This window comes from Cinclus cinclus, chromosome 4, assembly GCF_963662255.1.
Source record: "Cinclus cinclus chromosome 4, bCinCin1.1, whole genome shotgun sequence".
Lineage (NCBI taxonomy): Eukaryota > Metazoa > Chordata > Aves > Passeriformes > Cinclidae > Cinclus > Cinclus cinclus.
Genome location: NC_085049.1, coordinates 28,162,138 through 28,179,228, shown reverse-complemented (window position 1 = coordinate 28,179,228; position 17,091 = coordinate 28,162,138). Strand labels below are relative to the sequence as shown.

At 44.7% G+C, this 17,091-nt stretch overlaps 1 protein-coding gene across 2 annotated transcripts in view; it reads right to left on the bottom strand.

The window, feature by feature from the left end:
• IQSEC3 (IQ motif and Sec7 domain ArfGEF 3) overlaps positions 1-17,091 on the bottom strand; it is a 91,105-nt gene that overhangs the window by 23,634 nt on the left and 50,380 nt on the right. The window contains exons 3-4 of one of the 2 annotated variants that reach the window (XM_062490988.1): positions 8,218-8,506; positions 1,058-2,136 (exon numbers count right to left, since the gene is read on the bottom strand). In XM_062490988.1, coding sequence (XP_062346972.1) covers positions 1,058-2,136; positions 8,218-8,506 — 1,368 coding nt within the window. Of the gene's footprint in view, positions 1-1,057; positions 2,137-8,217; positions 8,507-17,091 lie in introns of those variants that run through there. The other variant, XM_062490989.1, reaches the window with a different exon arrangement.

The window sequence follows — 17,091 nt, the reverse complement described above, 5'->3', positions numbered from 1 at the left end:
TCACAGATCTGTTTGACCTAACATCACTTCACTTCTGGATGTGCTCTGTGACCAACCCTAAAAACCTTTCTTCCTGGTCCCTGCCTCCTGGAGTCCACAGCCTCCACTGCACACATACAAAAAATCCTGTGCATTGCCCCTTTGTCTGTGAAAAACTTCTGCCTAGGACTGCATAATGATCAGTCCTTGCTTTGACTAAAATGCCCACGCTAACATGTGGAAAACGTTCTCCTAGTATGGGTACATTACATCCTCATTATTAGGGGACTCAAGTGGAAACAAAGACAGAGAAATGAGAGTGTGATAATAAAGCAAAAACCAGTACTTCTCGTGGCTTGTTTAGATGAGAAAAGTCTCATCAGAAGGCAATGAGCAAGTCTAAACCTCCATAAAGTAACTCAGCTACTTTCTGCCAATCCACGCGTGACCCTGTGAGTTAACCTCTTCTGATGGTAACCTCTGCTCTGCTTTTGCTTTCACACCTGAAGCCTTCTCATAGGATATCAAACTCAGATACATGAGAGACAGGTGACTAAACCTGGTCTGTCTGGTGAAAATCTACCCAAATATCTGAAGGAAAAACGACAGCCAAAGATGTAACTTTGTCATTCTTACTCATACTGGGCTAGTTAAGCTCAGCTCTACCTCTGTGTGTCTCTCTCCCTTTACTTGGCGTTGCCCTATGTTAACTAACAAGGGCTGGATTTACAGTCCCAGCTATGTTTGTTCCTTTGCAACAGAATGGAGTAGTGATCCCAGGCTCAGCTGGTGGATGCCAAATGGACAGCAACTGAAATTGAAGGTTCAGTGAATTGTGAGAGCATGGGCACTACTCATGGGCTTGTTCCCCTGTTAGGCAGAAGAGAAGGAGAGTACTTGGGAGAATTTAGGGAAAGAGCTTATAGGAAGCAAACCTGTGTTGTGCATTGCATACCCAGATGGTCATGTCCTTGAATAGGAATGAACTTCCCTGGAGATGGATCTAGACCAAGAGCCTGCCATCATCTGTTCTTGTGAGGCATAACACAGGCTGGGAAACAGAGGACAGGTCACTTACATGTTAAAGAGGTTCAGTCCAATACGGTAAAGGCGTTTCCTCATGGTGTCTGTGGAAAGTGTGGGGGACTTGCAGCTGGCTGGGTTCTCGCAGTGGTACCTCGGGAGACTGAGGATCATGGCCTGCAGGGCTTCTTTTGAGGACACCTCAGAGGCCGACTTGGCTGAGGTGGAGGTGCTGCTGCTGCTCAGCTGCTCTGAGTTGTCAGCATTCTCAGACTCCAAGCCTTTGCTTTGACCTGCCTCACTGCTTGCATCAAACTGGAGCTTCTGCGCTGCCATCTGATCCGGCTCAGCACTGCTGTCCCCCGTGCCATTAGTACTGACATCCACCTCGGTGGAAGTGAGGCTGTTCTCAGGCAAGCTCTCTGGGGCAGATGGTAGTTCACTGGCTTCTCCCTCCCCTTTTTCTGGGCTTTCTTCAGCCTTGGTAGCTGGAGAGAGCCCAGCCTGGTCATTGCTGCTGAGACAGTTTGCCATGGACACCGAGGTAGATGATGAGACAGAGATGTTCTTGTTGTCGATCTGAACTGTGACATCTCGAAAAGCCATCATGAGAGTGCTGCTGCTCTTGGGTAGAGTATCTGGCAGGAGACCTTCCTCCTTCTCCTGATCCTGCAGCTCAGCTTCTAAGTCTTGGTTTGGCTGCATGGAGCTGGCGCTGAAAGTCTCCCTGATCTGGTACGAGCCCCCATCTTGCAGGGAGCACATGGTCTTCAGGCTCCAGGTGCTGAGGGCATCATCGATGGATTTGGCCAGGGACTGAACTTGTTCTGTGAAGGAGTCCTCCAGCTCAGTCAGTGCCCCACTGATGGTGGCTGGCAAAGACGGGGACCTCACCAGTGGGATGCCCACAAAGTTGTAGCCCTCCACCAGGGCTTTCTCCGTGGAGAAGCTCTCTGAGTTCTGGACGCGGACTTTCCTCAGGGAGATGCGGCGTGGCATGCGGCTCTCCAGCAGGGAGTTGCGGATCTTCTCAAAGTTCTTGCTGAGCTGGTACTGCCTGAAAGCGGTCTGGATGGTGCAAGCTGCCCTGCGAGACACCAGGTGGCCGCCGTATTTGTGCTCTAGCATTTCGATCTGAAAAACAGAGAACAGACACGTTAGTTTTGCTAACTGTCTTCTGATGGCTTCTTGTTGCCTCACCTTCTATACTGGTTCATCTTCAATGACTGTCAAAAGAACTTCTGACATTGAATTAGCTTTTCCCTGCAGTGCCATGCCCCTGATGTCAACAGAAGGTTCCCATTTGGGCATGACTGGCAAAATCATCAACACCACGAGCTTCCTCACAGCTGTAATGGGATCCTGCCCCTTCTTAGAGTGCCAGCCATAAAAGCTGGAGTCTGCAGGTGCCCTTCCCTTGCAGACTCACTTCTGATGGCCTTTAGGGCAAGCTCGTCATTGCAAATAAAACGTTCCAGCAATGTGTCTTCCTGCTCAGTGGTGCTCTGGTAATGTGAAGCATTATCTCTTGTCTCAGAGTGTTACTAATGCTTCTCCTCTCCTTATCAACCTTATGAAATACTCTCAGCAAAAGGAGAAATCATTCAGAAAAAGGGAAGAAAAATTAAGTTTTAAATGCAGAGAATGCTGGCTTGATCTAGCAGTTAATGAGAAATATAAACTTCCATCTAAGTTAGTGGAGGCTGGGTTTGTTCTGAGCTTGTGTCTTTTAAAAAGTACTCTGAATGCCAAAGTGTCTTTCTTTTTGATATCTGAGTTTTTCAGGTGTCAGCCAGCAATGAAAAGAAAAATACCCAGAAGAAGAAAGACTCTCAGTTTTGAAAGGTAAAAAAATCTGAATTTTAAATGTTGAGACAAGATAATAAAAACACATAGAAGGAGGGTTTACCTGAGCTGATAACGACAAACACATGTAAATACATCGACACACTCCATCTCAACTGGCTTCAGCAAAGCAGGCATGTATGGCCGTTCCTGTAGTCTAGAATTTAAAATTCCTGGTAATCCCCCCACTCTTCCTCTGCAGCTGGATTTTCACTAACAAGTTCCAGGAGAATGACAGATGATTTGGTTCCAATGAGTGACTGACAGAGGACAAGGGGGACAGTGTGAAGATGAAGGTAGAAGATGGGGTTAAAAAAATAGAAGAATTAACTCAAACTACCTTCACTGAGGTTTAGGCTGAACTATGAGCTAAATTCTACATCACTGGCACTCCACAGGGCAGAGTGCAGGTGCAGACTGTAGTGTTAATATGTGAGTGCACAGATATGGAAAAACAAAAAAAAAAGATGAAGGGCAGGACTGAGAGTGCTGGTGGAGTCAGTCCTGAATTAGCAGAGGATTCACTGCATCAGTCATGTGGTGAATATCAGCTCGTTAGCAGAACCAAAGGATGAGTTTTACCGACTTCATCCTCATTCTCAGACATACCACTTGTCCCTCACTATGCCTTCAGTACTCAGTTTGAAAAACAGAACTCCACGAGATCTGAGTTTAAGTGCAAACTGGTTTCACAAAGTGAGACTGAGGCATGAGCCTCAGCTCACAGAGTCATGTCGTGTCACCTGCTTCCTTCTTCTCTTTCATAACATGATGTAAGTTACAGATAAAACCATCAGTGAGTGATGTAGGTGCCCGTGAAACCTGGTCTGACAGCTATGAGAAGTGTAGATGACCTCTGGCATCTTTCCACTACTAACTCCTCTGGAAGCAGACAAAGATAATGTGACCTTGGGAGATGATGGGCAGAGAGGAACAACATAAGCCCAGCATTTTTGTGCCTGCACTGGTATCCTGGCTGTGAAGCAAATATAGGAAGCCTTACATTTATGGAAGAGAGTGGGATGGGGAGCACATCCTTTCATATTTCCCTCTCTGGACATGAAGCAGGGACCTTTCCCTTGTGCTCGAACATCAGGTAGGCTTCTGTTTTCTGTCTGCCTTCCCTTGAGCTTGCTGTCTGTCCAAGGCGAACATCAAAGTTCAGCACTAAGAAATACCAGCGATTTTCTTAGGGATGGGCTTGGCCACTGTGGTTGCAGAGGTAGCTGGCTCAGAGCTCTGCTTACCCCTAATTTAAAGAACATTTGGCTAATACTTTCACTGCTGCCCTCCCAGAAAAGGTCTGCATTAATGTTGCTAAAATTCACCCTCACAATATTCATGGACACAGTGTCATTTACCACAAGACCTGTCAGTTCTGGATAGACAAGGATATCTTACATCCCACCATGAAACCAACACTCCTGACACATGTATTTAAAGTTGACCTGTCAGGAAAGAGACTGAACTATCCCTTGGCCCATTCCTTCAGGAGGAAGGCTCATGCAGATAAATGTAAATTAAACCAGTAAGATGCAAAGGCCCAACCCAGATAATTATTACTGACAACTGACCGTGAGCACTTAAAATCATGATCTGGTTAATGAAAATGTAGAGCTAATTGTGTAAGGAGGGAAAGAGGAACAAATGGAAGGGACAGAATAACAGTACAATGCAAAATAAAGCAGAAGCAAGAGCCTTTACAATTATCTGAGGTTTCCAAGGAGGTGACAGCCATTCAGAAAACATGAAATTCATATGCTCTGATCTCATTAGAGGCCAAGACAAGATGTCATTGCTGATCTGAAGTAAAAGGCCAGTTTATCTCATGCAAGGACAGTACCAAAAATGGCAGACTTTAATAGCTAGTGAGGAGAGATCCTTCTAAAAATCTAAAGGAACAGAGCAAGCTATCAGTACCTCAATAAAAAACATCACCAGCTTTTTGCAGTCCATAATCTCAGTCCTCCCAAAGGACTAAGGCATTAAGGAGCAGAGCTAATCTGAAGTGAGAGACTCCCCAATTAGTCTGTTTTCTGGCTCATAACAGGTGTGCAAGGCTGGGTTCTGCATGTGCTCCACTGCCAACTGGCATTGTCCAAAGCAAGGGGAATCCTACAGTATCTTTCAGCAGGCATAACAGGGACAGACTGTCCCAAGGGATGCTTGAGAAGACTGGCAGAGCCAGATGCAGCATCCCCACAGGGAGAAGTGCCCTCCCCACCCTTGTTTGGTACCAGTGGGTCTCTGTCTCTTTTTCTTTGCTGTAGCCTAACCGTTTACTGCTTATTGATGACTGAGACATACTCATTTGCTGGCAGATTGAGCTAACTGACAGTCCAAAGGAATTAAGGATTTCACACAGCTGTAGCCTGTGTTCTTCCTCTCCAGAGGAGGAAAGGGCATCTGTTAGCACCACAACAGTCATGGGTAATGGAGATGTATGTCTGGATGGCTGGAGGACCATCTGAGAGGCAAGAAAGGCCAGGCATGATTGGCCTTCTCTCGCTCCTAATAAACCCCATGAATCACAAGTAATTGCCTACTTGAAGCTACTCCTCTCTGGGGAATAATCTGACAGCCAGCACCAAAGGAAGGGAAAAGCAGGAGGGGGCTCGGGGGGATTTCAAAGAATAATTAGCTTAATACATTTCTGGGCCTCAGTATGAACACTCCTTCTGAGCAATTCAGGCCTTGAATTAGAAGTGGCTGCAAAATACTCACTGCCATGAGGGATTGCATATGAAGGGAAATTTAACAAGGTCAAAGCAAGCCAAAAGGCAAGCCAAACTGCAGGCCTGGATATGGCCAAACAACTGAGGTGCACTCCCCATCTCTTTGTTGCCCATAGGCATGAATTTATAAATCTGCCAGGAGAGACCACGGCCTCATCTTATTCTCAGTTAGCACTGTTTTTCCACCTGTGTTGCCACAGAGCAGAGTGATGTGCCACCATGTTATAACCAGAAAAGAATCAGACCCAGGGACAGAATCTGAGTCATTCAAGGCAATGTATGTATCATAAAAAAAAAACAACAACAAAACACCACATACAAATCATACATGTTCTCCATCACTCATTCTTAATGCTTTTCCCTCCCTCCAGCCTCTCACAATGGAAGGACATTGCTATAAGGGATATTTGTTAATGGAGTGTTTCCTTCATCTATGGGACACCTGCTGCCCTTCAGCACAGCTCAAGAGTATGTGTGACTGGAAGCTTGCTCCGCTTTCCTGTGGTCTCCTGCATTTTCCCAACATTACAATAGAGTCTAAGCACAGGGGGACTTTAACACATGAGTCTCTGTTCCAACCTCCCAGCACAAAGTACTTCTGCCCTGTGCACTGCCAGAATTTTCTGTTTCATGGGGTAGGGAGCAAGGAGACCCATGAAGCCACTTACCAACTCTCTAGGATGATGCTGAGGGGCAACAATGGGTCCAAGTCTTGCAGAGGAGGCTGCACTTTACCCTCCTTCCTTACTAGCACTCAGTCCTCTCTCAAAAGGTAAATGTGACTTTAGTTGTGCAGTGAGACTAAAAATGTCTCCTTCCACCCCCTTCTCTTACTGTAAGTTCTATTCCTGTATTACAAGTTCTGCTATAAGTAGGGTTCTACTGGGACAGAACTGTGCAGGTCCTATAACCCTTCTTCCCATTTAAGAAAAAAATTGATAGGAATACACATAAAAACATAAACTATAGTGCAAGAGTGGAAGAATTAGTATTCTTCACTGCCTGAAAATCACCCCTTCCAGAGATGGAGGCAATTCACTGAAGACATCCGTGAGTCTGAAGGGGCCCACAAATTGTAGGACCCCTTTGCTGTGAGAAAAGTGGTTTCACCAAGGAGATCAGCTCAGTCCCTGCAAGGTCAGTTCTGCGAGGCACCAGACACTAATGAACAATCAGCTAAACATGTCTGTCTTGTTCACATGCACCCAGGGCAGATTTGGCCTCTACTGCAAGAGCAGTGATATGGCAACATGACCTTAAAGCTAAAATAACACAGGACAGACAATCCCCAGGTCAAACCAGAGCAGCTCTAGGATATTGAGGAGGCTAAGCCCATATACAGCAGTCAAGATGTGACCCCCCCTGAAGATATGTCACATTAGCTTGTGAAGCCAGTTAATTAGTCTCTCTTTTTTTTCCTGGTGTGAAGCAAGAATTCTGTTTGAATTGAGTATGCAGTATTTTGAGAAAGATAGAGCTAGAAAGCCAAGGTGTCTCTTTTGCTCTGAAATCTGTTGGGTCACTGATCTGACATATGTCTAGGGACAGCATCTGTGCCTTGAGGGAAGTGGTAGATAGATGCCCCAGAAGTAGCAGCTTCTTCTGTGGAAACCTGATTAGCTGAGACCCTTCAGCTGCAATAGCACAGCTTCCACTGAACTCTACCCCTGAACATAATCTGGACACTGCCACTAGTGTTTGCTTGTGCTCCTCACCTCACAGGCTGCAGGATCTGCAGATCCTACAGCCTCTGGCTGAGCTGCCTTCCCAGGGAAAAGGCACAAATTATGCATTAAGTTCTGTTTTGCACAACAGCTGTCCTGGACTGTAATCTGCAGAGACGAGAAGGGAGGAGACACATTCCACCTGTGAAGAAGGAGACTAGCTGCTTAGCCTGTCCCACTGTCTCCTGCTGGGAGTCCATTGGGAGATGCAGCTAGAGATGTGCATGCTTGTGCTCTGGAGTTAGGCTGTAGCCTCATTCACAGAAGGCAAGGCTTGAAACTTCTAGGACTGAATAATTTTCTCTCAGCCTGGTAAACTTGCCTATCTCTTCAGCAACCTCCTCTGCACTAAGGGCAGTGGTGGCAGCAGTGCACAAACATCATGGTAGATGCTGTGCAGGACAACCATTGAATAAACTCCATTTCCTCTTGAAAGCTCATGCTAATGCAGAAGTGTGTTGGGGACCTGCCCTGAATGATCCAAGATGGCAAGAGGGTTCTTGGAGACTCTCCCATGAGGGAGGTCATTTGCCACAACCAGTTGCTGGGAACCCTATGGACGCTGCAACTTGTGAGCAAGGCACTACCCTTGGACGCTGCTGCTCTTGGCTGCCTGCAACTCATCTCTAAGTCTACACTCACAACTGGGTTTCTAGGTCCATTTTGGACCACTGAATCCAGGAAATGAGGAGCAGACACCAGCAGGTTTGGGTGAAAGGGCGACTCAATCAGAGGTGTGGAAGCTACTTCCTCCATCAGCCTCACATACCCAAAGGTCCGGTTAGGCAGGGCAAAAGCTCTAGGTGAACAAAGGGCTAATGTTTTTGCTGAGAGTCATGCCACCACGGTGCAAATGCAGTCCCACCCATCCCATCCCCTTCTCCCACAGCCTGAGGAGGAAGCCTTGGTACCTGTTTATTCTTTAGGTCAAGGGAGAGCTCATAATCGGAGGCAGCCGCATGGGAACACGAGGCCGTCCCTTTGCTGCGCTGCACTCTCACTGGGGAGCCCGTGTGGTGGAGGCTCGCCTTCTGCACCAGAGGGGAACACCCCGCTGCCTGCTCTTCTTGGAGCTCCTCATGCTGGGCTTTTAGCGTCAGGGTGTCGGACCTGCCTTCCTGGCCACTCTGTCTGCCGGCCTCCTTCGGATCCTCCGTTTCACACCCGGCTTTCTTGCTTGTGGAACCGCTGGGATCGTCACTGTGAACAAAACGCAATGTTTCGCTTTTTTTATTTGTTTATATTATATTTGATTTATGATCATGTTTATTGTTGGCTATACTCATTTCCCTGAGCTGCATTTTAAATGTCTGGGGAGCCTGGGCTGTCAGAGATGTCCTCCAGTGATGGATCAGGACTGGAGTTTGATCCAGCCAAAGCTCTGATGCCTCCCTCTCTAAGGGCAGGCATCCCTGTATGAACCAATCCTGTGACTCCTCAAGCTGCCTGGTTGCCTTTGCTCCTGGTGCTGCAGTTGGAGGAGCTGGGGAGCCAAGGAGGGTGTCATGGCCTGCAGACACCTCTCCTGCCCTCTGGAGCAGCTGGCAATCACCCCTGTGCACTTGCTGCCTATTACTCAGCATCTCTGCACGTCCCAAGTCCCATCTGGCATGGAGCCTGGATCCCAAGAAACCAGGACTTTCAAAGGGCATGTGGGAAATGGGGCAGGGGCGGCTGAATATTCCAGAGTTTCCAGAGAAACTCTTAGAGAATTGAGAACATAAAGGGGCAGCAGAACCAGCCAGCCCTGAGATCCTAACCCTTTGAAAAGTGTCTCCAATACAGCCATAGCAGACTCAGAGCTTCCATGAAAGATGTTGCCTCTTTCTGACCCACTAATTGCTGTGAGAGATCTTCTGTGGAAAGGAAGGTTGTCTTTTCTCTTTGTCAGCCACAGCAGCAGTTGTGTGAAACCAGGGCCTGACAACAGTGCACTCTAAGAGAGCTGACATCTTGCTCCAGGCAGGATGGGATTAGCATATGTGTGATCCACCGAAGTGATGAGGAAGTCTGTACTTAACCCTTATTGCCAAGTATATTCCAAAATCGTCTGATTTCAAACAAGATTTTGTTATTCTGGGATTCTGTTTGAACCATGAGAGTGTTTGGTAATTGTTACCTTAGCCTCCTTCCTGTGGCTACAGAGGAATAATTTATGATTTCCAGGAGTGTGCAAACCTGCATGGACTCTGGCTGCTACTGCACCAAGTCCATCAGACACAGTTCTACTGGTTTCCAAGGGATGAGCATTCAGCTGAGGACAACATCCAGTTTGGAAATAGTTACTACAGAACCAATGCATTTAGTTTCACTGAAACCAAGGATGTGTATTGCCTCCCATACTTAAACATTATTAAATTATTTCATTCATTTCTGAAACACATCTCTTTCTCTTGGATTTGTTCCACATAAAACCAGTTCTGCTATCAACTAGATTCTAAATAATTTTATGATTTGTGTTGATATCAGAGAAAAAAAGGGGGAAATTAGATATGATTTTATGTAGTGCCCAAATTATTTAAAAGCTTATTACTTATTTTAAAAAATGCTGTAAGCCCTTAAGACTCCAAATCTTCTAGCTGTAAATAGACTTTGCTTCCTAAGCTTCTGAGCACTTTTTCACATTTACTCATACTTTAGAAGTACTAGTAGAAGTTTATTCTCTCCAATGGCAAATTTTCTGTTCAATAGATTAACACTCAAATTTAGAAATTTTCCCACATTTTCTAAGAAGGCTCCAAATCTTGATGAGCCAGATGCTACCACAATTTCAGAATTAAGAAAGATGAAGGATTTAAATTTAGAAAGTTTCTTCTTTTATACACATGCCTATAGTCACCAATTAGACTTTAAAAAAAATTCACAGAAGAAATCAGTCTCACATAAATGCTATATAACCAACTTTGTCGAAGCATATTAAAATTACATCTTTGCATACTCATCATCAGGAAATACATTAAAATGAGGCATAAAACTGTTCTTTTAGGTTGAACACCTTGTCAAAATTTGCGTTGTTCTATTCCTGATGCTACAATTTTCTCTACACCTAAAGATATTTTTAACTCTTTATTTTTAATTCTTTCTTTTCTTTGTCTATCCACATTGCAGGAAATCTTACTAAAGGACATACATATCTCACTGTAGCATTTTTATGGCCAGCCCCTGTTATACCCATTTGGATTTTAACCAGCAGAGCAGCAATTTTTATCCTCAGCCTAAGGGATGATCAGGTGACATAGATTTGATCACATTTTCAGTGTTTTTCTGAGGACTTCACTGGCTGCTCTGGGTAGAACATGGAGTGTGTGTAAGAGTTTTCAGTGCTCAGTCCCACTGCTCTCTAAGGAGGATGTCACCTCCGGTAGGTGCATCTTGCTGCTTGGTTTTCTGTCACACACTGTGTAGAGCCTGAGTGAGTAACATTCACAGTGACAGAATATCCTGCATCCACTGCCAATACAGAAGTAAAACCAGCAGGCTCAGTAGAATCAGACTAGCCTAGACTGGGAGGGAAGGCTGGATGTCTCTTCTCCAACACCCTGCTCAAAGAAGGGCCATTTTCAGAGGCAGATAAGGTTGATCTGAGCCTTTTCCAGGCGGGTCTTAAATATTTCCAGACATGAAGGTTCCCCAGCTACTCCCCACAGCCTGGAGCCACCAGGGCTGATCTCCAGCCCTGCCACAACTTTCCCCTTAAGTGGCCATGGACACGCTTGATCTGGACCCTGAAGGCTGACTCCATAATTTGGACCTGCCCCATCACCACGGACCTACTGATGAGGCTGTGTCTGACCCTAGGTACCCTCACCACACCCAATTCTGACCCTGGCCGATGAGGGTCCAACAACAGGCTGTTGGACCAATCCAAAATGCTCAAGAAGCCTCCTTTAACCTCATTAGGCATTGAGGTAATTCCTCAAGACACAGGAGGGCCCTAAGACTGCAAGGACTATTCACAGATGTGTGAGCAGCACCACCCACCTCAGCACTGCTCTCCCAGGGCATTACTGAGGCCTCTAAAGACTCTCTGCTGGGACAAGGACATCAGCTAAGCACACAAACACATTAACCTTGCCTTCCTCCTCCATGCATGCTCTGAGCCCAGAGGATACAGCCATACAGAATGAATTGTGCTTATGCGTGGAATTTCCTCAGGGTCAAAATTTAGTCAAATCAAAATCAGGTTCCATTGGAGCACTCAAAGGCATTTTTCAGCTAGATGTTTTTAGGCTAGATATAAACATTTTAACCCCGTGCTGATTTGGCTGTGGTGCAATCCAGAATGCAATAGCAAACACTCCTGCTGAAGTGAGAATAGTTTCTATGTGTTCTGTTGGGGGGGGGGGGGGGTGAAATTAAAATGGCTGAATCATTGAACCATTTTTAAGTTCTTTTAGTGTGAAAAAAAATCTGGGGGGGAAGAAAAAAAAGCAGACTTACTTCACCTTTGAACAAACCTGGGAACTTTTTAGCTTCAGTGGTAACTTCAGTGATTTATAAGCAGTGGAAAAAAGGGGTAAAGACTGCTTTTGATTAGCAGTCTCAATGTTACCATTACAGCCCTATGGTTCCACTTACCGAAGTTGTATTTCTGCCAGGCTTACTCTCATCTTGAATCTGTTTCTGAGGAAGTGTTTTGGGAAGGCCTATTCTTTGTTCTCTAGTAGCAATGACTGATGAAACCCCAAATAAAAAAATAAAATACACTGCTAAAGATCAAAATGGATGCTAAATGAAATAAATAAAAACTTAATAATCCTGAGGTTTTTTTCTCTGTCCTGAGTGACACAGTTGATTTCTGTTGGTAACAAAATTGTTAACACAGAAGGCTCAGGAGCTAGTATAATCACAGTAACAAAAACAAAACAAAACAAAACAAACAAAAAAAGTAAAAAAACTAAGTAGGGCAAGGAAAGAAAGTACAGCATGAAAGATCTCTGGGGGAAAAAAATGTTATTAAGCATACTAGGGGCATTCACTTGCTTTCCCTTGGCCAGTAAGCAGTCAGATTCCTTGGCTGTGGGATGAAAAAAGGGAATGGAGCTATTGTATGTACTGGTTCTTGGATGAGAAAATTGGTCTAACCAACTGTAATAATTAAAAGTCCCACACAGAGTCTAAGGTGTGAATCCCAAAGTCCCGGCCAAACTCCAACTAGGTCAATTTAGTTTGAATCCCAGCATAACCCCTGCAGTTTCAGCTGTAGTTAAAGTGTTCTTTACTTGCTGTCCTCAAGTATCACATGCCTCCATTATTCACAGCTTTTATAGTCATACAATCAGGTTGAGAAGATTTGTAATTTCTTTGAACTCTGTTCGGTTCAAAGTTGCAATATTAATGTAAATCGCTTGCAATCAGGTAAGAAGGAAGACTGTAAATTCAGTTATTCTCTTCTTCCTAGATGTTCCTGTATGACTTTTATGACCCATAACGAGCCTAGTCACTGTTACAAACAGATTCCATCTGCTGTGAAAAATATCTCTTGTGTTTCAGGTACGTTCTGTTCATTTGCACTGCTGACTTGTATATGCCTGCTGCAGACAGGTTTGTTAACAGAAATGGTTACCACAGACAATCTGACTCAGGGCTCATATAAAGTACCATCCCTAGTCTAGCATTTCAAAACAGAAATATCAGGGTTGTGAGCTAAATCCCAGTACTTGTTTCAGGAAGGCAAGATGGTGAAAAAGCTCTCACTGAGACAATTCAGCTGGCAGTCATAAATAGTTTTATTTAGCACAAGTAAATCAGACTTCTGATACTTAGCTTTTATGTGCAGGTTTCTCAGGAAGTTTTTATATAAGGATAAGAGTAAGGGAAGGATGAGGGGAGATGGAGGAGAAATGTTATAATAGTGAGCAATTGTTATTACTCTTTTTTTTCTCCCTCCCTGCTCTTTTGGAAGCATAAAGACCAAATCAGTGACACTAAATTATCAAGCTGGAGAAGCCATTTGCCCATTTCTAGCAATATCAGCTCCCCATGTCTGCACAGAACTGTTGTGTCACTGTCTGTCCTGGGAGAGATATGACTGCTTTGCACTTGCTACAACACCAGGATGTTGCACTTCCTTGCATACTCCTCATCACCTCTTCACTGTTGGAAATACATGTTACAACTGGGAAAGGATCTGCACTTCTAATTGATAACTGTGGAGGTGAACCATGGTCATCTATTGCATCCTGACTGTCAGGTTTAGACATTCCCATACATTATGACTTGAGAAACAGCATGCAGCTCCTTCCCCTCAAATATTTCAAGGCAATTTCAAGGCAGACCTGCAGGCAGGAACACACAGGTTGGATGTGTGTCCAACATTCTATTGCACCACTGTCAAATACCAGAATCAGTTCATGGTCTGAGAGGAATTTTCAGAGCTCTCAGAAAAGTGTTTGAGTGGCTGAGTGGCTAAAGAGGGCTCACGAACCAGAAGAACAACTCTTCTCAAGGCAAATAATTCTAGTCCTGTAAGAAATTAAAGCTGAGCTTTCTCAGTGATCACTTCAGGGCTACAGAGTTCCCGCGTGGTCATCACACAAAACCCACCTCTTTGCACCTTTTCTCCTTTTCCAAGGAAAAGAAAAAGCAAATTAATAAGAGCAATGACAGAGTAACAGAAAATAGCAGTGGTACCTCTGGATTTGTTGAGTGGTTTAAGAAACCAGACACTGAAGAAGAGGATGTTCTTGTTGCCAGGTGCAATGGTTATGCAAAAAGGTCTAGCTGATCACACAGAAGGAAGATATGGCTATGAGGTGTTACAAAAGTAATGTAGAAGCTAATCTTAGCTCTTTTTTGCATCCCTGTGTCGCTCCAAGAGAAGACCATCTTTCTGTTTCCCATGTATAACTTACCAAATGCCTTCTTCATGGTATTCAAAGTCAGTGAGCAGGATTGTGACCTGTAACTGAGGCCAAGGCTACCTGGATTAATTGTGAACGACCACAAAAATTTATGAATCCATTTTACAGTGCTCCTTATGAGGATTGGTTGGTTATTGTACATATACCATTCTTAAATTGCTGTAAGTGATTAATGGCCTGATTAATTGCCTCTCATGGCCTTAGACTTATATGAGACTTCAAAGTTTCAGAGATGTCAGAATAAAATAAACCCTATAAAATACAACATAGAGAATTAGAAAAAGAGTTCACTAGTTAATGCCAGGAGAATGGAGTCCACACCCCAAGTCTGCAAGAACCTGTGCTCCCTCTGGCTTTTCTAGGCTTCCCTGCTCAGCAAAAAAAACCAAAAGAATGCAACAAAATCAACTGCTGACTTAGCAGGGTCCAAAATGCCTTTTCAGTTTATTTCACTTCAGTGTTCCCTGAGAACACCCATAATGTGAATAGGTTCATCAGAATTCAATGGGGAAAAAAATGGCTGAGGAAGGCTTGGTAATTTATGGGATCTTTATAAAGTTCAGAGATTTCTGACACGCAGGGGGCCTGAGTGCATAAAAAGTTTTTCTGATTTGCTTATAATTTCAAGTTTTAGGGTCATTTGGAGGCAATGCTTTCTGAGAGCCTGTTGAAACTGATGGAAGGCAAAAGTCTCTCCCACCAGAAAGGCAGGGAACTTGGAACTTGATCTTGGCAAATCATCCCCTGCCAGCCAAGCTGCAGTTTTCTCAGACAGTCTCCTCCAACAAAGACAAATATAGGAACAAGATTCTGATTTTGTCTACATTCACATAACACCTTGCAAAGCAGTGGCATGAAGCCATCTTCTCACACTAGTTTTACCCAAGAGGAATTAATAGTAAGTAGCCAAGCTCATTGCCCATCCTAGAATATATTACTTATTTCATAAAAGGTCTGGCATGTGCACCTGTAAAATAGATTTGACAGCATGGTACAGTAAATATATTGGAAATCAATTAAGTTTAACATCCTTTAGCACAGACTGAACCAGGCAACATCTTTTCAGCATCACTTGAAGTGGTTTGGGTGAGATGTACATTAAGCAGACAGAGAATGTAATAATACTAGCAAGAGCCTCCTGTCCCACAGGGACCAACATGCCAAAGTCAGGGCCTTCGTTTCAGATTTAGTCTTTACACTTGATCCCCTTGTGCTGTGTAATTCCCACGCTGTTGTGGTGTTGTGCTTTTTGCTACAGAGCAGCATTACAGGAAGTAAGTATTTCTGAAGTACCCCATGCCTTCCTGGTGCAAAGATGATTGTTCAGGTGTCAGACTGGGCTGGCTGTCAGTCTGAGGGCCTGGCTCCCCATGACAGAGGACTAAAATTTCTGGTTTTCCAAGAGGACAGACAGGCTCCTCCAGAGGTGGCCTGGAATAGCTAAGGCAGCTTTCACAATATGAGAAGTGGTGTTCATGGTGCAAGGCTGGCTGTGCAGGGTGGTGTGTCGTAGTTTTTTTCTTACAGTTCCTACATGTGTCTGGATGACATCTCAGAATGTCACTTGGGCCACCTCTCTAGCATACCCCTTTTTCCTCTTCCCATCCATGCCTCCTGTTTCACCAGCTGCAGAGCACAAGGCTCAGCTTAGGAAATGGAGCCCCTTTCTGAGCTGCCTGTCACATCCTGGGACTTGGCACCCTGGGCTGGTTGCTGTACTGTCTCTGCAGGTTACACACAAGTCTCACAGCCTGGCACTGCAGACAAGGTCATTTGTGGCTGCTTTGAACAGGGCACCTGTGCTTCACTGAGGTGTGAAGAGCACTGAGTGGACACTGAAGGCATAGGAGGTTTTCCTCTACAGGAAGAACTAACTTAATTACTTTTATTTTAACCCCAGACCTCTCTTGCCTCTGCGATGTTGGTAAACACGACCTTTTAAAGAAAGAAAAACCAGATGGCATCCTGCATTAGTGTAACTGCCCACTCAGCACCCCAGGAAAGAGAAACTTGGCTTCTCAGCAGCAGTCTTTCTGCCACTTTGAGTCAGATCTCTTGGCTCCCCATCCCTGAGGCAGGTTAGAACATCACCAAATTCACTGATAAAAGCCTGCCGGTGCAATCATGCAGAAGATAGAATTTCACTGCTAAAATGAGACGAATTCAGGACTGGGAAGCAGCAGAGCCTCTACAAGAGAAGGCAAGCTTGCATGTCCCTCAGCCCATTTCTCTCCCAGTCTAGCAGTGAGCTGGGTGAGGGACATGGCTCTTGGCATTTATAAACCTAGCCAAGGGCTTCTGCAGTCTTCTTTTTCTACCTGCTGTGGTGGACTCTAGGTTGGACTGCACTTCTGGGTTCTTTCCTAAGGGATCAGGGTCATTGACTTGTGAAGGCAGTGAGTGAGCCACTTCACAGGTAGATCTTGGTGTAACTTAGATAAATTTTGTTTCTCTTCTGAAGTATGTCAGCTATTTCATCTCTTGTGATTACTGCACCCAGTAGAAAGTCATTGCTTGTATCAAACCAAACAGAAAGAAGCCTTGTTCTCCTCAACATAAAGAGGAACACAGCTGGAAATCACCATCTCTCTCAAGACAGACAATGCAAACAGCATTCACCAGCTTTATCCATATTTTAACTTTGCCACTGTGTTCAGATCTAGAGGCTTGCACTGCCCTTTGGCTGAAGACCAAGATAGAAACAGCAGGGTTAGCATTCCTTCCTCCTTTTCCCAATGCAGTGACCACCCCCACAGCCTTACGCAGTAGGCACAAAGCTCTACTTTTCTGGTTTTTAACCTATTTTGTCTCTGCTGCTTCACTTACACTCTGATCCACTTCATGTCACATTTCTTCCCTGAGGTCCCATTTCTTTTTCTATCTTTTTTTCATTCCCATTTGGAAAACAGGATGACTTAGCAA